General features: G+C 60.3%; 1 protein-coding gene across 5 annotated transcripts in view; it reads right to left on the reverse strand.

The window, feature by feature from the left end:
* The window catches only part of LOC137314445 (exocyst complex component 6B), a 628729-nt gene that overhangs the window by 269522 nt on the left and 339050 nt on the right, over positions 1-20157 (reverse strand). For all 5 annotated transcript variants that reach the window (XM_067979862.1, XM_067979811.1, XM_067979897.1 and 2 more), the window contains 2 exons: positions 8711-8794; positions 8484-8530 (listed from right to left, as the gene is read on the reverse strand). In XM_067979862.1, the coding sequence (XP_067835963.1) occupies positions 8484-8530; positions 8711-8794 (131 nt within the window). The remainder of the gene's footprint in view (positions 1-8483; positions 8531-8710; positions 8795-20157) is intronic.

The following is a 20157-nucleotide window of genomic DNA, read 5'->3' on the forward strand; positions in this document are numbered from 1 at the left end:
ATAGAAGAGGGAGGAAAAGGAGAGATGCCATTCTCAGTCAATGTTTACACATCTGTGCATTTTCAGCTGGGCTCATTGGATAGCATTCTGGAACAGGAATCCTGAATTATTTTTTCCTCTCCCGACCCCAGTGCCCTACCACCACCCCAGCTGAGAGTCAGGATCGAGTCTGAGACCTTTCTGGTCTGTGTGGTTCAGGTGCGCTTTGTCTTAACCAGCTGGGCTATCGGGGGAGCCAAAGGAAGTAATGAGTAGAACACATCCTCCTCCTAAAGCTGCCCTACTTCCACAATAATTTATAACTGTTTGATTTGTTAATAGAATGGGGGGGGGGGGGGGGCGCACGGTCATGGGGAGAGAAAAGGCCAAGATAGTGGAAGAGGGCGAGATGTGGGGCGGGGGGGAGGGGGGAAGAGAGGGAGGGCGAGATGGTGGGGCGGAGAGGGCGAGATGGTGAGGCGGAAAGGGCGAGGTGGTGGGGCGGAGAGGGCGAGGTGGTGGGGAGAAGAGAGGGCCGAGATTGGGGATGGGTGGAGAAACAGAGGGGCCGAGGTGGCAGGAGAAAGGCGCCGAGGTGGGAGCAGAGAGGGGCCGAGGTGGGAGGTGAGAGGGGCCGGGGCGGGAGGAGAGAGGGGCCGGGGCGGGAGGTGAGAGGGGCCGGGGCGGGAGGTGAGAGGGGCCGGGGTGGGAGCGGAGAGGGGCCGGGGCGGGAGGTGAGAGGGGCCGGGGCGGGAGGTGAGAGGGGCCGGGGCGGGTGGAGAGAGGGGCCGGGGCGGGAGGTGAGAGGGGCCGAGGCGGGAGGTGAGAGGGGCCGGGGCGGGAGGTGAGAGGGGCCGGAGCGGGAGGTGAGAGGGGCCGGGGCGGGTGGAGAGAGGGGCCGGGGCGGGTGGAGAGAGGGGCCGGGGCGGGAGGTGAGAGGGGCCGGGGCGGGAGGTGAGAGGGGCCGGGGCGGGTGGAGAGAGGGGCCGGGGCGGGAGCAGAGAGGGGCCGGGGCGGGAGGTGAGAGGGGCCGGGGTGGGTGGAGAGAGGGGCCGGGGCGGGAGCAGAGAGAGGGGCCGGGGCGGGAGCAGAGAGGGGCCGGGGCGGGAGGAGAGAGGGGCCGGGGCGGGAGCAGAGAGAGGGGCCGGGGCGGGAGGTGAGAGGGGCCGGGGCGGGAGGTGAGAGGGGCCGGGGCGGGTGGAGAGAGGGGCCGGGGCGGGAGGAGAGAGGGGCCGGGGCGGGAGGTGAGAGGGGCCGGGGCGGGTGGAGAGAGGGGCCGGGGCGGGAGGAGAGAGGGGCCGGGGCGGGAGGAGAGAGGGGCCGGGGCGGGAGGTGAGAGGGGCCGGGGCGGGAGGAGAGAGGGGCCGGGGCGGGAGGAGAGAGGGGCCGGGGCGGGAGGAGAGAGGGGCCGGGGCGGGTGGAGAGAGGGGCCGGGGCGGGAGGTGAGAGGGGCCGGGGCGGGTGGAGAGAGGGGCCGGGGCGGGAGGAGAGAGGGGCCGGGGCGGGTGGAGAGAGGGGCCGGGGCGGGAGGAGAGAGGGGCCGGGGCGGGAGGAGAGAGGGGCCGGGGCGGGAGGTGAGAGGGGCCGGGGCGGGTGGAGAGAGGGGCCGGGGCGGGAGGAGAGAGGGGCCGGGGCGGGAGGAGAGAGGGGTCGGGGCGGGAGGTGAGAGGGGCCGGGGCGGGTGGAGAGAGGGGCCGGGGCGGGAGGAGAGAGGGGCCGGGGCGGGTGGAGAGAGGGGCCGGGGCGGGTGGAGAGAGGGGCCGGGGCGGGAGGTGAGAGGGGCCGGGGGGGGAGGAGAGAGGGGCCGGGGCGGGAGCAGAGAGGGGCCGGGGCGGGAGGAGAGAGGGGCCGGGGCGGGAGGAGAGAGGGGCCGGGGCGGGAGGAGAGAGGGGCCGGGGCGGGAGCAGAGAGGGGCCGGGGCGGGAGGAGAGAGGGGCCGGGGCGGGAGGAGAGAGGGGCCGGGGCGGGTGGAGAGAGGGGCCGGGGCGGGAGGAGAGAGGGGCCGGGGCGGGAGGTGAGAGGGGCCGGGGCGGGAGGTGAGAGGGGCCGGGGCGGGAGGAGAGAGGGGCCGGGGCGGGAGGAGAGAGGGGCCGGGGCGGGAGGAGAGAGGGGCCGGGGCGGGTGGAGAGAGGGGCCGGGGCGGGAGGAGAGAGGGGCCGGGGCGGGTGGAGAGAGGGGCCGGGGCGGGTGGAGAGAGGGGCCGGGGCGGGAGGAGAGAGGGGCCGGGGCGGGAGCAGAGAGGGGCCGGGGCGGGAGGAGAGAGGGGCCGGGGCGGGTGGAGAGAGGGGCCGGGGCGGGAGGAGAGAGGGGCCGGGGCGGGAGCAGAGAGGGGCCGGGGCGGGAGGAGAGAGGGGCCGGGGCGGGAGGAGAGAGGGGCCGGGGCGGGAGCAGAGAGGGGCCGGGGCGGGTGGAGAGAGGGGCCGGGGCGGGAGGAGAGAGGGGCCGGGGCGGGTGGAGAGAGGGGCCGGGGCGGGAGGAGAGACGGGCCGGGGCGGGAGGAGAGAGGGGCCGGGGCGGGAGGTGAGAGGGGCCGGGGCGGGTGGAGAGAGGGGCCGGGGCGGGAGGAGAGAGGGGCCGGGGCGGGTGGAGAGAGGGGCCGGGGCGGGAGGTGAGAGGGGCCGAGGCGGGTGGAGAGAGGGGCCGGGGCGGGAGGAGAGAGGGGCCGGGGCGGGAGCAGAGAGGGGCCGGGGCGGGAGGAGAGAGGGGCCGGGGCGGGTGGAGAGAGGGGCCGGGGCGGGAGGAGAGAGGGGCCGGGGCTGGAGGAGAGAGGGGCCGGGGCGGGAGCAGAGAGGGGCCGGGGCGGGAGGAGAGAGGGGCCGGGGCGGGTGGAGAGAGGGGCCGGGGCGGGAGGTGAGAGGGGCCGAGGCGGGTGGAGAGAGGGGCCGGGGCGGGAGGAGAGAGGGGCCGGGGCGGGAGGAGAGAGGGGCCGGGGCGGGAGGAGAGAGGGGCCGGGGCGGGTGGAGAGAGGGGCCGGGGCGGGAGCAGAGAGGGGCCGGGGCGGGAGGTGAGAGGGGCCGGGGCGGGAGCAGAGAGGGGCCGGGGCGGGAGGAGAGAGGGGCCGGGGCGGGAGGAGAGAGGGGCCGGGGCGGGAGGTGAGAGGGGCCGGGGCGGGTGGAGAGAGGGGCCGAGGCGGGTGGAGAGAGGGGCCAGGGCGGGAGGAGAGAGGGGCCGGGGCGGGTGGTGAGAGGGGCCGGGGCGGGAGGAGAGAGGGGCCGGGGCGGGAGGAGAGAGGGGCCGGGGCGGGTGGAGAGAGGGGCCGGGGCGGGTGGAGAGAGGGGCCGGGGCGGGAGGTGAGAGGGGCCGGGGCGGGAGGAGAGAGGGGCCGGGGCGGGAGGAGAGAGGGGCCGGGGCGGGAGGAGAGAGGGGCCGGGGCGGGAGGAGAGAGGGGCCGGGGCGGGAGGTGAGAGGGGCCGGGGCGGGAGCAGAGAGAGGGGCCGGGGCGGGTGGAGAGAGGGGCCGGGGCGGGAGGTGAGAGGGGCCGAGGCGGGAGGAGAGAGGGGCCGGGGCGGGAGCAGAGAGGGGCCGGGGCGGGAGGTGAGAGGGGCCGGGGCGGGAGGTGAGAGGGGCCGGGGCGGGAGGAGAGAGGGGCCGGGGCGGGAGGTGAGAGGGGCCGGGGCGGGAGGAGAGACGGGCCGGGGCGGGAGGAGAGAGGGGCCGGGGCGGGAGGAGAGAGGGGCCGGGGCGGGAGGAGAGAGGGGCCGGGGCGGGAGGAGAGACGGGCCGGGGCGGGAGGTGAGAGGGGCCGGGGTGGGAGCAGAGAGGGGCCGGGGCGGGTGGAGAGAGGGGCCGGGGCGGGAGGTGAGAGGGGCCGGGGCGGGAGGAGAGAGGGGCCGGGGCGGGAGGAGAGAGGGGCCGGGGCGGGAGGAGAGAGGGGCCGAGGCGGGAGGAGAGAGGGGCCGGGGCGGGAGGAGAGAGGGGCCGGGGCGGGAGGAGAGAGGGGCCGGGGCGGGAGGTGAGAGGGGCCGGGGCGGGAGCAGAGAGGGGCCGAGGCGGGAGGTGAGAGGGGCCGGGGCGGGTGGAGAGAGGGGCCGGGGAGGGAGGTGAGAGGGGCCGAGGCGGGTGGAGAGAGGGGCCGGGGCGGGAGCAGAGAGGGGCCGGGGCGGGAGGTGAGAGGGGCCGGGGCGGGAGCAGAGAGGGGCCGGGGCGGGAGCAGAGAGGGGCCGGGGCGGGAGGAGAGAGGGGCCGGGGCGGGAGGAGAGAGGGGCCGGGGCGGGAGGAGAGAGGGGCCGGGGCGGGAGGAGAGAGGGGCCGGGGCGGGAGGAGAGAGGGGCCGGGGCGGGAGCAGAGAGGGGCCGGGGCGGGAGCAGAGAGGGGCCGGGGCGGGAGCAGAGAGGGGCCGGGGCGGGGGCAGAGAGGGGCCGGGGCGGGAGCAGAGAGGGGCCGGGGTGGGAGGAGAGAGGGGCCGGGGCGGGAGCAGAGAGGGGCCGGGGCGGGAGGAGAGAGGGGCCGGGGCGGGAGCAGAGAGGGGCCGGGGTGGGAGGAGAGAGGGGCCGGGGCGGGTGGAGAGAGGGGCCGAGGCGGGAGGAGAGAGGGGCCGGGGCGGGAGGAGAGAGGGGCCGGGGCGGGAGGTGAGAGGGGCCGGGGCGGGAGGAGAGAGGGGCCGGGGCGGGAGGAGAGAGGGGCCGGGGCGGGAGGAGAGAGGGGCCGGGGCGGGTGGAGAGAGGGGCCGGGGCGGGAGGAGAGAGGGGCCGGGGCGGGAGCAGAGAGGGGCCGGGGCGGGTGGAGAGAGGGGCCGGGGCGGGAGCAGAGAGGGGCCGGGGCGGGAGGAGAGAGGGGCCGGGGCGGGAGGTGAGAGGGGCCGGGGCGGGAGGAGAGAGGGGCCGGGGCGGGTGGAGAGAGGGGCCGGGGCGGGAGGAGAGAGGGGCCGGGGCGGGAGGTGAGAGGGGCCGGGGCGGGTGGAGAGAGGGGCCGGGGCGGGAGGTGAGAGGGGCCGGGGCGGGTGGAGAGAGGGGCCGGGGCGGGAGGAGAGAGGGGCCGGGGCGGGAGCAGAGAGGGGCCGGGGCGGGTGGAGAGAGGGGCCGGGGCGGGAGCAGAGAGGGGCCGGGGCGGGTGGAGAGAGGGGCCGGGGCGGGAGCAGAGAGGGGCCGGGGCGGGTGGAGAGAGGGGCCGAGGCGGGAGCAGAGAGGGGCCGGGGCGGGAGGAGAGAGGGGCCGGGGCGGGTGGAGAGAGGGGCCGGGGCGGGTGGAGAGAGGGGCCGGGGCGGGAGGAGAGAGGGGCCGGGGCGGGAGGAGAGAGGGGCCGGGGCGGGAGGAGAGAGGGGCCGGGGCGGGTGGAGAGAGGGGCCGGGGCGGGTGGAGAGAGGGGCCGGGGCGGGAGGTGAGAGGGGCCGGGGCGGGAGGTGAGAGGGGCCGGGGCGGGAGGTGAGAGGGGCCGGGGCGGGAGGAGAGAGGGGCCGGGGCGGGAGGAGAGAGGGGCCGGGGCGGGAGGTGAGAGGGGCCGGGGCGGGAGCAGAGAGGGGCCGGGGCGGGAGCAGAGAGGGGCCGGGGCGGGTGGAGAGAGGGGCCGGGGCGGGAGGAGAGAGGGGCCGGGGCGGGTGGAGAGAGGGGCCGGGGCGGGTGGAGAGAGGGGCCGGGGCGGGTGGAGAGAGGGGCCGGGGCGGGAGCAGAGAGGGGCCGGGGCGGGAGGTGAGAGGGGCCGAGGCGGGAGGTGAGAGGGGCCGGGGCGGGTGGAGAGAGGGGCCGGGGCGGGAGCAGAGAGGGGCCTGGGCGGGAGGTGAGAGGGGCCGGGGCGGGAGCAGAGAGGGGCCGGGGCGGGAGCAGAGAGGGGCCGGGGCGGGAGCAGAGAGGGGCCGAGGCGGGTGGAGAGAGGGGCCGGGGCGGGAGGTGAGAGGGGCCGGGGCGGGAGCAGAGAGGGGCCGGGGCGGGAGCAGAGAGGGGCCGGGGCGGGAGGAGAGAGGGGCCGGGGCGGGAGGAGAGAGGGGCCGGGGCGGGAGGAGAGAGGGGCCGGGGCGGGAGGAGAGAGGGGCCGGGGCGGGAGGAGAGAGGGGCCGGGGCGGGAGGAGAGAGGGGCCGGGGCGGGAGGAGAGAGGGGCCGGGGCGGGAGGAGAGAGGGGCCGGGGCGGGAGGTGAGAGGGGCCGGGGCGGGAGGAGAGAGGGGCCGGGGCGGGAGGAGAGAGGGGCCGGGGCGGGAGGAGAGAGGGGCCGGGGCGGGAGCAGAGAGGGGCCGGGGCGGGAGGAGAGAGGGGCCGGGGCGGGAGGAGAGAGGGGCCGGGGCGGGAGGAGAGAGGGGCCGGGGCGGGAGGAGAGAGGGGCCGGGGCGGGAGGAGAGAGGGGCCGGGGCGGGAGGTGAGAGGGGCCGGGGCGGGAGGAGAGAGGGGCCGGGGCGGGAGGAGAGAGGGGCCGGGGCGGGAGGAGAGAGGGGCCGGGGCGGGAGGAGAGAGGGGCCGGGGCGGGAGGAGAGAGGGGCCGGGGCGGGAGGAGAGAGGGGCCGGGGCGGGAGGTGAGAGGGGCCGGGGCGGGAGGAGAGAGGGGCCGGGGCGGGAGGAGAGAGGGGCCGGGGCGGGAGGAGAGAGGGGCCGGGGCGGGAGGAGAGAGGGGCCGGGGCGGGAGGAGAGAGGGGCCGGGGCGGGAGGAGAGAGGGGCCGAGGCGGGAGGAGAGAGGGGCCGGGGCGGGAGGTGAGAGGGGCCGGGGCGGGTGGAGAGAGGGGCCGGGGCGGGTGGAGAGAGGGGCCGGGGCGGGAGGAGAGAGGGGCCGGGGCGGGAGCAGAGAGGTGCCGAGGCGGGAGCAGAGAGGGGCCGAGGCGGGAGCAGAGAGGGGCCGAGGCGGGAGGTGAGAGGGGCCGGGGCGGGAGGAGAGAGGGGCCGGGGCGGGAGGAGAGAGGGGCCGGGGCGGGAGGAGAGAGGGGCCGGGGCGGGAGGAGAGACGGGCCGGGGCGGGAGGTGAGAGGGGCCGGGGCGGGAGGTGAGAGGGGCCGGGGCGGGAGGAGAGAGGGGCCGGGGCGGGAGGAGAGAGGGGCCGGGGCGGGAGGAGAGACGGGCCGGGGCGGGAGGTGAGAGGGGCCGGGGCGGGAGCAGAGATGGGCCGGGGCGGGTGGAGAGAGGGGCCGGGGCGGGAGGTGAGAGGGGCCGGGGCGGGAGGAGAGAGGGGCCGGGGCGGGAGGAGAGAGGGGCCGAGGCGGGTGGAGAGAGGGGCCGGGGCGGGAGGTGAGAGGGGCCGGGGCGGGAGCAGAGAGGGGCCGGGGCGGGAGGAGAGAGGGGCCGGGGCGGGAGGTGAGAGGGGCCGGGGCGGGAGCAGAGAGGGGCCGGGGCGGGAGGAGAGAGGGGCCGGGGCGGGAGCAGAGAGAGGCCGGGGCGGGTGGAGAGAGGGGCCGGGGCGGGAGGAGAGAGGGGCCGGGGCGGGTGGAGAGAGGGGCCGGGGCGGGAGCAGAGAGGGGCCGGGGCGGGAGGAGAGAGGGGCCGGGGCGGGAGGTGAGAGGGGCCGGGGCGGGAGGTGAGAGGGGCCGGGGCGGGAGGAGAGAGGGGCCGGGGCGGGAGGAGAGAGGGGCCGGGGCGGGAGGAGAGAGGGGCCGGGGCGGGAGGAGAGAGGGGCCGGGGCGGGAGGAGAGAGGGGCCGGGGCGGGAGGTGAGAGGGGCCGGGGCGGGAGCAGAGAGGGGCCGGGGCGGGAGGAGAGAGGGGCCGGGGCGGGAGCAGAGAGAGGCCGGGGCGGGAGCAGAGAGAGGCCGGGGCGGGAGGAGAGAGGGGCCGGGGCGGGAGCAGAGAGAGGCCGGGGCGGGAGCAGAGAGAGGGGCCGGGGCGGGAGGAGAGAGGGGCCGGGGCGGGAGGAGAGAGGGGCCGAGGCGGGAGGAGAGAGGGGCCGGGGCGGGAGGAGAGAGGGGCCGGGGCGGGAGGAGAGAGGGGCCGGGGCGGGAGGAGAGAGGGGCCGGGGCGGGAGGAGAGAGGGGCCGGGGCGGGAGGAGAGAGGGGCCGAGGCGGGAGGAGAGAGGGGCCGGGGCGGGAGGAGAGAGGGGCCGGGGCGGGAGGTGAGAGGGGCCGGGGCGGGAGCAGAGAGGGGCCGAGGCGGGAGGAGAGAGGGGCCGGGGCGGGTGGAGAGAGGGGCCGGGGCGGGAGCAGAGAGGTGCCGAGGCGGGAGCAGAGAGGGGCCGAGGCGGGAGCAGAGAGGGGCCGAGGCGGGAGCAGAGAGGGGCCGAGGCGGGAGCAGAGAGGGGCCGAGGCGGGAGCAGAGAGGGGCCGAGGCGGGAGGAGAGAGGGGCCGGGGCGGGAGGAGAGAGGGGCCGGGGCGGGAGGAGAGAGGGGCCGGGGCGGGGGGAGAGAGGGGCCGGGGTGGGAGCAGAGAGCGTGCACACGAGGGGTCAGCGAGTGAAGGTGAGAGAGACAGTCAGAGCGAGAAAGACGAAATGATGCAGGCACGAGAAGGACCCGTGTTGGAAGAACGTCCTGGTGGCAAAAATCCTCTCATCAAAAAGAAAACGACACAATCCGTTCACTAATGAACGACACTCCAGAATGCAAATAACGAGAACATAGAAAGTCGAACTTTTCCTTTTGCATAAAAAGCACACACTCACCCTACAATTTGATTAAAGTACCTCCTGTAGCCATCTAACGTTTCATGCTGCAACAAGACAAGCATTTTGAGTTAGGACAATAAAAGGACTGCAAAAATAAGGAATTTTTAAAAAGGGTCATACACTGGCATGCTCAGTAATTCACAGCAAAAACAAAAAGGAATACTGTTTCATCAAGGTTAAAATGCTCTTTGGTTAATGGAACTGAAAGGGGAGATTATTCCTACCATGTTGGAAGGGGGCTGCAGGACTAAGCGGGCCTGTTTCCTTCTTTGTTTCCTGTAGTAGTTCTCAAATGTATCTTGGGCACCCTGGAGAAATGAAACAGAAGAAAAGGGGATGTGTGTGTTGGAATCGGGAACGCGTGAACACATTTTTTTTTTAGGACTGACAAAAGCGGATTTGTGATCGGAAGCCAGACACCTTTAACCGAGGCTCCCGTCTACACAATGGGCTTCCCGTTTAGACGGGAGCGTCCCACTCGCCGGATACCTCCTCCGTCTCCTCGACCGGCGTATCCCGATTGCCTCCCATTATGCGAAGCGCCCAATTATCCGACCTCCGTGAATCGACGTCTCCGCTCATTAAAATCCGCCTTTGTGATTTTTTTTTTAAAAAGCTACAAGGGAATATTCTCAGCGAGACTGCATAGGTAAAATTATGGAATTATTCAGCACAATTTGCTTTTGAAAGTTACTATTGAATCTGCTTCCACCTCCCTTTCAGGCAGAGCATTCCAGATCGTAACAACTCGCTGCGTAAAAAATTTCTCCTCATCTCTGGATCTTTTGCTAATTATCTTAAATCTGTGTCCTCTGGTTGCCGACTCTCCTGCCAGTGGAAACAGTTTCTCCTTATTTACTCTGTCAAAACCCTTCATAATTTTGAACACCTTTATCAAATCCCCCCTTAACCTTCTCTGCTCTAAGGAGAATAATCCCAATTGTGTGTATGGGGTGCTGATCAAGTGGGCTGCTTTGTCCTGGATGGTGTCAAGCTTCTTGAGTGCTGTTGCAGTTGAACCTAACCAGACAAGTGGAGTGTATTCCATCACACTCCTGAGTTGTGCCCTGTAGGAGGTGGAGAGGCTTTGGGGAGTCAGGAGGTGAGTCACTCGCCGCAGAATACCCAGCCCATGACCTGCTCTAGTAGCCACAGCATTTAAGTTTCTGGTCAATGGCGAGCCCCCAGAAAGTTGATGGTGGGGGATTTGGTGATGATAATGCTATTGAATATAGTTGGACTCTGTCTTGGTGGAGATGGTCATGGCCTGGCACTTGCGTGGAGCAAATATTACTTGCCACCTTCTATTCATATTTGGCGATTAGAATACAAATATATTTTCTACACTTGCTTCAGTTATTAAACTTTTCAATCATGTTTCGCCTTCAGCAAAGCACAGCATAATAATTCAAACTGCAAGCCACCCAACCCCCTGTCCATTCCTGCAATTGGTCATGTGGAATGTTACGTGCAATCTGGGCACCTAATCATAGGTTGGCTATTACAGCTACAGAGAGAGAGAGATAGAGAGATAGAGAGAAGGGAGGGAGAGGATACAGAGAGGAGCAATGAAGATAATTCAGGGTATCAGGTATTACTTTCTGCGGAAAGATCAAAGAAGTTGGCCTTGTATCCTTGGCAAAAGGGGAGACGCCAGAGTGATTTAATTGAAGTTTTCAAGGTTAGGAAGGGAAAACGATCTGGGGAAAATATTCACAGTGGTGAAGGGTTTAATTCACAAGTTAAAAATTAGGTTAGGAATAAAAAGGAAAGGCAGGCAGGATACTTTCATCCAAAGGATGATGGAATGGTGAAGACATTATCAAGGAAGGAACCTTATGTAAATATAAATGAGTTCAAGAGAGAAGGGTTTGAAGGATGTGGTGCAAAAGGATGTGATACAAGAGTGGGTAAGTGGGGTTCAAGGATGTGGTACAAGAGTGGGCAAGTGGGGTTGAAGGGTGTAGTACAAGAGTGGGTAAGTGGGGTTGAGGGATGTGGTGTAACAGTGGGTAAGTGGGGTTGAGGGATGTGGTACAAGAGTGGGTAAGTGGGGTTGAGGGATGTGGTACAAGAGTGGGTAAGTGGGGTTGAGGGATGTGGTACAAGAGTGGGTAAGTGGGGTTGAGGGATGTGGTACAAGTGTGGGTAAGTGGGGTTGAGGGTTGTGGTGTAACAGTGGGTAAGTGGGGTTGAGGGATGTGGTGTAACAGTGGGTAAGTGGGGTTGAGGGATGTGGTACAAGTGTGGGTAAGTGGGGTTGAGGGTTGTGGTGTAACAGTGGGTAAGTGGGGTTGAGGGATGTGGTACAAGAGTGGGTAAGTGGGGTTGAGGGATGTGGTACAAGTGTGGGTAAGTGGGGTTGAGGGATGTGGTACAAGAGTGGGTAAGTGGGGTTGAGGGATGTGGTACAAGAGTGGGTAAGTGGGGTTGAGGGTTGTGGTGTAACAGTGGGTAAGTGGGGTTGAGGGATGCGGTGTAACAGTGGGTAAGTGGGGTTGAGGGATGTGGTACAAGAGTGGGTAAGTGGGGTTGAGGGATGTGGTGTAACAGTGGGTAAGTGGGGTTGAGGGATGTGGTACAAGTGTGGGTAAGTGGGGTTGAGGGTTGTGGTGTAACAGTGGGTAAGTGGGGTTGAGGGATGCGGTGTAACAGTGGGTAAGTGGGGTTGAGGGATGTGGTACAAGTGTGGGTAAGTGGGGTTGAGGGATGTGGTGTAACAGTGGGTAAGTGGGGTTGAGGGATGTGGTACAAGAGTGGGTCAGTGGGGTTGAGGGATGTGGTACAAGTGTGGGTAAGTGGGGTTGAGGGATGTGGTGTAACAGTGGGTAAGTGGGGTTGAGGGATGTGGTACAAGAGTGGGTAAGTGGGGTTGAGGGATGTGGTGTAACAGTGGGTAAGTGGGGTTGAGGGATGTGGTACAAGTGTGGGTAAGTGGGGTTGAGGGATGTGGTGTAACAGTGGGTAAGTGGGGTTGAGGGATGTGGTACAAGAGTGGGTAAGTGGGGTTGAGGGATGTGGTGTAACAGTGGGTAAGTGGGGTTGAGGGATGCGGTAGAAGAGTGGGTAAGTGGGGTTGAGGGATGTGGTACAAGAGTGGGTAAGTGGGGTTGAGGGATGTGGTACAAGAGTGGGTAAGTGGGGTTGAGGGATGTGGTACAAGAGTGGGTAAGTGGGGTTGAGGGATGTGGTACAAGTGTGGGTAAGTGGGGTTGAGGGTTGTGGTGTAACAGTGGGTAAGTGGGGTTGAGGGATGTGGTGTAACAGTGGGTAAGTGGGGTTGAGGGATGTGGTACAAGAGTGGGTAAGTGGGGTTGAGGGATGTGGTACAAGTGTGGGTAAGTGGGGTTGAGGGTTGTGGTGTAACAGTGGGTAAGTGGGGTTGAGGGTTGTGGTGTAACAGTGGGTAAGTGGGGTTGAGGGATGTGGTGTAACAGTGGGTAAGTGGGGTTGAGGGATGTGGTACAAGTGTGGGTAAGTGGGGTTGAGGGATGTGGTGTAACAGTGGGTAAGTGGGGTTGAGGGATGTGGTACAAGAGTGGGTAAGTGGGGTTGAGGGATGTGGTACAAGTGTGGGTAAGTGGGGTTGAGGGTTGTGGTGTAACAGTGGGTAAGTGGGGTTGAGGGTTGTGGTGTAACAGTGGGTAAGTGGGGTTGAGGGATGTGGTGTAACAGTGGGTAAGTGGGGTTGAGGGATGTGGTACAAGTGTGGGTAAGTGGGGTTGAGGGATGTGGTGTAACAGTGGGTAAGTGGGGTTGAGGGATGTGGTACAAGAGTGGGTCAGTGGGGTTGAGGGATGTGGTACAAGTGTGGGTAAGTGGGGTTGAGGGATGTGGTGTAACAGTGGGTAAGTGGGGTTGAGGGATGTGGTACAAGAGTGGGTCAGTGGGGTTGAGGGATGTGGTACAAGAGTGGGTAAGTGGGGTTGAGGGATGTGGTGTAACAGTGGGTAAGTGGGGTTGAGGGATGCGGTAGAAGAGTGGGTAAGTGGGGTTGAGGGATGTGGTACAAGAGTGGGTAAGTGGGGTTGAGGGATGTGGTGTAACAGTGGGTAAGTGGGGTTGAGGGATGCGGTAGAAGAGTGGGTAAGTGGGGTTGAGGGATGCGGTAGAAGAGTGGGTAAGTGGGGTTGAGGGATGTGGTGTAACAGTGGGTAAGTGGGGTTGAGGGATGTGGTGTAACAGTGGGTAAGTGGGGTTGAGGGATGTGGTGTAACAGTGGGTAAGTTGGGGTTGAGGGATGTGGTGTAACAGTGGGTAAGTGGGGTTGAGGGATGTGGTGGAACAGTGGGTAAGTGGGGTTGAGGGATGTGGTGTAACAGTGGGTAAGTGGGGTTGAGGGATGTGGTGGAACAGTGGGTAAGTGGGGTTGAGGGATGTGGTGTAACAGTGGGTAAGTGGGGTTGAGGGATGTGGTGTAACAGTGGGTAAGTTGGGGTTGAGGGATGTGGTGGAACAGTGGGTAAGTTGGGGTTGAGGGATGTGGTGTAACAGTGGGTAAGTGGGGTTGAGGGATGTGGTGTAACAGTGGGTAAGTGGGGTTGAGGGATGTGGTGTAACAGTGGGTAAGTTGGGGTTGAGGGATGTGGTGGAACAGTGGGTAAGTTGGGGTTGAGGGATGTGGTGGAACAGTGGGTAAGTGGGGTTGAGGGATGTGGTACAAGGGGAGTAAGTTGGGGTTGAAGGATTTGTTGTGAAAGTGGGTAAAGTGGGGTTGATCTATCCAGACAAGAGAGACTTGTTGGGCCAAATGACCTTTTCCTGTTCCTAAAACTTCTCATTCTAATGAACAGCAATACAGTAGCAGTGATTTCACTGGCAACGCCAGTGACGGCATTCTATGCCTTTAAAACATACAGCGCGCTGCACAAAAAGGGTGCTATTTTTCGCAAGCAGATTTCCTGTTTCCATTCATTGCAAAGGGACAAATTATAGCCAGTTTTCACAAAAAAAAACACACAGGGAACAAAAGGGGTTTTAAAATCTAAATGACTTGGGACTGTGGCTGATTTTAATGAGAAGACTTGTTTTTTGTTGCACAAAACAACTATTTACAATTTTTGTTTTTGTTTAAAGTTTTAAAATCGCTGTAACCTTAAGTGGCTCCATAATCCTCTGACGTCTTAAGCTTGGAGTGCATGTCCTTTATCTGATCGGGCAATGTCTTTGCGTTGCTGCTTGTATTAAGATCTCTCTGGGGGTGTGGGGGGGGGGTGGGGGTGGGGGTGGGAGTGGGCGGTTTGTTCAGCAGCATCAATGGTATTTGTGATGAGAGGAAACGGCGTCGCCAACAGCTAAGAAGTGAATGCAGTCTGCAGCCTCGGCTCCTGCATCTCAAGATTCTATGAACAGCTTCCTTTCCCATCACTCTCCACCCCCCCACCGCCCCCCCTCCCCCCCCCCCGGCGGGTGACTGGCGAGGGGGAGGGTGATGGGAAAGGAAGCCGTTCGTAGAATCTTACTGCACAGGAGGAGGCCATTCGGCCCAGCGTGCCTGTACCAGCTCTTTGAAAGAGCGATCCAATTCGTCCCACTGCCTTGTCCTTTCCCCCATAGCCCTGCACATTTTTCCTTTTCAAGTATTTATCCAATTCCCTTTTGAAAGTTATTATTGAATCTGCTTCCATCACCCTTTCAGGCAATGAATTCCAGATCATCACAACACTCTGCTTAAAAAAAAATTCGCCTCATCTCCCCTCTGGTTCTTTTGCCAATTATCTTGGATCTGTGTCCTCTGCTTACCGACTTTTCTGCCAGTGCGAACAGTTTCTCCTTATTTACTCTGTCAAAAACCCTTCATGATTTTGAACATCTCTATTAAACCTCCTCTTAACCTTCTCTTAACCTCCAAGGAGAACAATTCCAGCTTCTCTGGGCTCTCCACGGTTGCAGAGCAGGGTAAATTTAAAAGAAAGTGAAACCAAAAATTGCGGGGGGGTGAGGGGGAGAAGAGATCTTGGGGAGGGCAGAGAAGAGGGATTTCCTTTCCCTCTGGCAATGATCTCCCTGTACCTCTCCTGTTCTGAAGGCAGCACCTTGTGACGAGATCTTTCCAAGTTACTTACCCACGCAATCAATTTTCACTTGGGAACCTGGACAGCCCACCTCAACAGGCTGCTCCTTTCATTCCAACTGTTTTTGGGTTACGTGTCAGCTTCGTACGATTCCCACCTCCGAGTCAGGAGACTGCAGATTCAAGCCCCGCTCCAGGACTTGAGAATGCGATCTAGGTTAGCACTCCAGCCCAGTACTGAGGGAGCGCTGCAGTGTCAGAGGAGCCGTCTTTCAAATGAGACGTTAGATTGAAACCCCGTCTGTCTGTTCTGGTGGCCATCAATAATCCCATGGCACTATTTAAAGAAGAGCAGGGAGTTCTTCCAGTGCCCTAGCTAATATTCCTCTCTCAACCAACACCACCAAGAACAGATCTTTTATCTCATTACTGTTTGTGGGATCTTGCTGTGTGCAAAACAGCAGCTGGATTTTCCTACAAAAGTGACTGCACTTCAAAGTAATTCTATGTTCATGAAGAGCTATGACACCTTAGAAGATGTTACATGAATTCTAGTCTTTCTTTCCAAATGAGGAGGAACATAGGAACAGGAGTAGGCCATTCAGCTCCTTGAGCCTGTTTCGCTATTCAATAAGACCATGGCTGATCTGTATCCTAACTCCATCCACCCGCTTTGGCTCCATATCCCTTAATACCCTAGGCTAGCAAAAAATCTATTGATCTCAGATTTAAAATTATTATTTGAGCTAGCATCTACTGCTTTTAGTGGGAGAGAGTTCTACACTTCTACCACCCTTTGTGTGAAGAAATATTTCCTAACTTCTCTCCTGAATGGCCTGGCTCTGATTTTAAGGTTTTGTCTCCTTGTCCTAGACTCCCCCACCAGTGGAAAAAGTTTCTCTCTATCTACCCTATCAATTCCTTTCAAAATCCCAAAAGCCTCACTTAAATCAACCCTTAACCTTCTATATTCCAGGGAATACAAGCCTAGTTTATGTAATCTCTCCTCATTATCTAGCCCTTGGAGCACTGGTAACATTCTGGTGAATCTGCATTGCACTCCTTCCGAGGCCAATATATCCTTTCTACGGTGCGGTGTCCAGAACTGTACACTGTACTCCAGATGGGGTCTAACCAGGGTTTTGTACAGCTGTAGCAAAACTTCCTCCCCTTTATATTCTAGCCCTCTAGTTGTAAAAGCTAACATTCCATTATCCTTTTTGATTATTTTTTGTATCTGACTGCTACATTTTGGCGATCTGTGTACATGGATACCGAAGTCTCTTTAGACCGCCACTGTTCCGAGCTTTTCACCATTTAAAAAATACTTGGATCTATCCTTTTTTGCTCCAAAATGGACGACCTCGTACTTACCTGCGTTGAAATCCATCTCCCACAGTTTTGCTCACTCTAACAATATTTCTTTGTGATTTTACGCTCCCGCCTACACTTCTTGCTAGGCCACCAATCTTTGTGTCATTGGCAAACTTAGAAATATGACTTTCTAGTTTGTTATCTAAGTCATTAATAAATGTGGTGAATAGTTGAAGCCCCAGCACAGGTCGTTGTGGGACACCACTAGTCACTTCCTTCCAATTCGAGTACATACTCATTATGGCTGTCCTTTACGGATTGTACAGTTATTGGAAATACTATTCCTCAGGAGAGAGAATGACGTATACAGCAAATCCCTGTAAAGTTCCAGGTAGTGTTTGCTTTTAAGAGGGATCGAAATAGGTCACAAAGCAAGATGTTTATTTGCCATCCGTAATGAACAATGTTTGGCAGATCTGTGCACTGCACAGTCTATCGTCATTAATTTCCATGAGCGTTCTCCCAATTGTCCACTGGGTCGTTGGTGGAAGATCCACGGAAAACTTGGAAAGGGACATAACTTCTCCGGAGTTTCCACACATCTCCCGACGGACAATCAGGAGAATTCCGGTGGAAATTCAACTCCATGTTTCATATGGTAAGTCCCTTCACAGTGGTGTCAGTGGGATTTCAGATTACTTGGAAACAACACGAGTTGAGAACAAAGACCAACAATCAAGACAATACCAAAGGGTGAAAAGAATGGGAGAGAGAAGACAAGGTAAAACAGGAAGAAGTGACACCATTTGTAGGAGGCGGGGGAGACTGGGAGGGCGGGTGAGGAGCTCCACATTTTTGAGGTCCCAAGGAGGAATGAGTTAGAGTAGGAGATTGTACGATGAGTCTTGATTTCAACACAATGAGGATGCCGGGACATACGAACATACGAATTAAGAGCAGGAGGAGGCCATTTGGCCCCTCGAGCCTGCTCTGCCATTTGATAAGATCATGGCTGATCTGATTGTGACCTCAACCCTACTTTCCCGTCTACCTACTATAATCTTTGACTCCCTTGTTAATCAGGAATCTATCTAACTCAGCCTTAAAAATATTCAATGACCCTGCCTCCACCTCTCTCTGGGGAAGGGAATTCCACAGACTCACGACCCTCAGAGAAAAAATTTCTCCTCATCTCCGTCTTAAATGGGAGACCACTTATTTTTAAATTGTGGCCCCTAGTTCTAGTCTCTCCCACAAGGGAAACATCCTCTCAGCATCTACCCCTTCAAGTCCCCTCAGGATCTTATATGTTTCAATAAGATTACCTCTCATTCTTCTAAACTCCAGTGTATACAGGCCCAACTTGTCCAACCTTTCCTCGTAAGATAACCCCCTCATCCCAGGAATCAGTCGAGTGAACCTTCTCTGAACCGCCTCCAAAGCAATTATGTCCTTTCTTAAATAAGGAGGCCAAAACTGCTCACAGTATTCTAGATGTGGCCTCACCTGTAGCAAAACGTCTCTACTTTTATATTCCATTCCCCTTGCAAGGGGAAGTGTGTATTAAAAGGGTATTTGGAATACAGGTGGAATGAAAGAAGGTCAGAGGAGCACTGGCCATTGCAGCCTTGAGAGAGTAGACGGAAAGCTGGGTTTAGAAGCGATGGAGAGTCGGGTCATTGAACAGCGCCAGGCTCCGAAGCCTGGCGCCGTCTTTTGAGTCCGCAGCCTGGCCAGCATGGAAAGGAGAATTCTTTAAGACTCGGGGGTTTGTGACATAGCAGTTTAGCTATTTAGCTCATTGCAGCTTAGAGGCAAGGAACAAAATCTCTAACAAAACTAATAAGGTCAGCACTCGCAGCATTTTCAAAACATAATCACATGCTAAGAAAACAAGTGTTGTAACGACCTGAAAAGCTAACAGCGTGATTGACATAATGTTGGAAGATCAGAGTTCCCTGGCAACCCTTGAATGTTGGATTGACGGCGCCTTGTTATATTCCGTATTGAACACATTGTGCCCACTGGATATCTTTCAGCGCACCCTGAATTCTGCCAAGTTATGCTCTAGAATTCCTAAGCAGACATCACATCAACTGCAAACTGAATATTTATACGGCATATTAATATAACTGTAGTGATCACCCTTTGCACGCAAAGAGTTCTCTCAGTTTTGTGACTGTGCACTGGACGTCTTGTGGGATATTGTACCGTGCTCATGGAAGAAGGAACAGGCTCTGTATTTTTTTTTAAAGTGGTTTCTTTATTGAACGGATCTGATTTCAAACGATTGCGTCACCCTGGTGCACAGGAGCTGACCACAGCATTCAACACAGGGTGGGGGGAATACAACAGCTTCACAAACCATTTAAATATATCAACCGGGGTGGGGGGGCAAAAGGCGGACAGAACTCAGGGTCTGGGTTTTATTCAAGTGAGCTGGACTCACGCCCAGGCCTGAGCTAGGCCTATTTTATGCTGATCCCATTTACTCATTCCTCCTATCACCCCGTCTTTTAAACTCATCTTTGCTCCAGAGTCCTCATCATACTCTCTACCCCTCGCCCCCCACCATGCTATTTCTTGCTTTCTCGGTCTCACATTCCTGCTGCTTCTTCAGTCCTTTTCTCCTTGCTGTGCTTTCTCAATTTTTTTCCTTCTCGTGTTCTCTGTCGGGGGCTCACACTTTCTTTCGTCCTCCCTCCAGTACCCTCCCCCCACTTCCCACAAAGTTTCATGCCCTGTTTCCACCAAATTCCAGAGTAGGAGTTGGTGTGCAATTTGCACCTCATAGTGAGCAGAGAACAAAAACTGCAGAACAAAACAGTGTTGAATTCCAGTTGAACAGCGCGAGTGTCACGAGCACAGTACGATTCAACTCATCAATGCTTTAAAAGAGCATCATATTTGAATTCGCAGCATAAGGGGAATAAAAGGATTTGCGAAACTGTATTTAAGTCTCTTAATTTTTGTTCCTTTTAAAAATTCACAGATCAGCCCTGGTCTAAGTGAATGGCGGAACAGGCTCAGGTGTTGTACGGCCGCCTCCTATTCCTAAATATAGATGAAGGAGCCCATCTGGCTCACCTTAGCTCATTCATCCAGGGACAAGAAAATAAAGCTTAATGTCCCATCACTTTATCTAGCCGAATGAATCTAAGTTTCTTGCTTCCAGCCTGCTGGGGAGGCTATTCCACATGTGGAGCACTGGGAGTTCCTCTCACCCCCAGCCACCCAGGTTCACCATGTGGAAGGACTGTGGCTCCAAGCTCACCCCCTACCAGTCCGAGGCATATTCCATCGTTTCACCAGCGCGCTTCCCTCTCAGGAAAGCAACTTTTCTTTTGTTAAAATGGAAAGCAGGGAACTAGGTCCCACTATGGCTCAGCTGTTACCGGTAAAGTCGAGCCGTGTTCCTGGCAGTCAGCGGCATCGACCGAGGGACAGGCACAAGACCAGATAGGGCTACAATGATCTCCACCACCCCCCCACCACCACCATGGTAGATTCGTCTGCCGATGCTCACCGCCTGGGCTCACACAACCGAATGAGGTAATGGCAGGCACTAGGCGACTCTAGAAGTGTCTGCCAGCAAATGTCGGCGCCTTAAGTAGAGGTGGAGAGCGGAGAAAATTGGGGGGGGGGGGGTGGGGGGTGGGAGGGAACAGCAAGCGGGGAAAGCAGGCTTCTTAAATGAAGAATTACAAAGTGCAGCTTCTCTTTAAGAACCGCTGTCCCACAGCACTACATGAACTCAAAGAACAAGTCTAACTTTTGTGATAAGGCTTCAACCGATATATATATTTTTTTGTTTCTCCTTTTCTTTTATTTGCAAACCCTTTTAAAAAGAGAAGGGGGTGGGGTGGGGGGGGGGAGGGGGCGGCAGGAGAGAGACTTATCAGCATCACTGTGTGGGACTTAATCATCTGTGAAACAGTCTCAATACAGTATTTTCTAGCCCGTCTGAGCTCCTTTTCTGTGCTGGCTCAACCTTTCCACCCTTTAAATTGGTCGAGAGATCATGATAAACTGCCAGTGAAGTGTCTAATTGTGATCTCAGTTACAGAGTCATTGTACCTTCAGCTGGTGTGCTGTGTAGGAGCTTGCATCCCTTATTGTCCTCCCACCAGGAATGAGCGTAAGCCTATCTCGTGCTATTGTGCCGTTAACTCCCCTGGAATCCCCACGAGTTGACAATTTAATACAAAGTTCTTTTTGAGTGCAGTCTGAGATCTTTTTTTTCTCTCTCTCTCTCTCCAGCTTTCTCTTTCTTTAAGTGCGGGTGTTATTCACAGTCCTTTTCAGACGTGATCCTATTCTGGGTTTAAAAGAACTCTTCAAAAA

The sequence above is a fragment of the Heptranchias perlo genome, chromosome 1 (genome assembly GCF_035084215.1).
Source record: "Heptranchias perlo isolate sHepPer1 chromosome 1, sHepPer1.hap1, whole genome shotgun sequence".
Taxonomy (NCBI): domain Eukaryota; kingdom Metazoa; phylum Chordata; class Chondrichthyes; order Hexanchiformes; family Hexanchidae; genus Heptranchias; species Heptranchias perlo.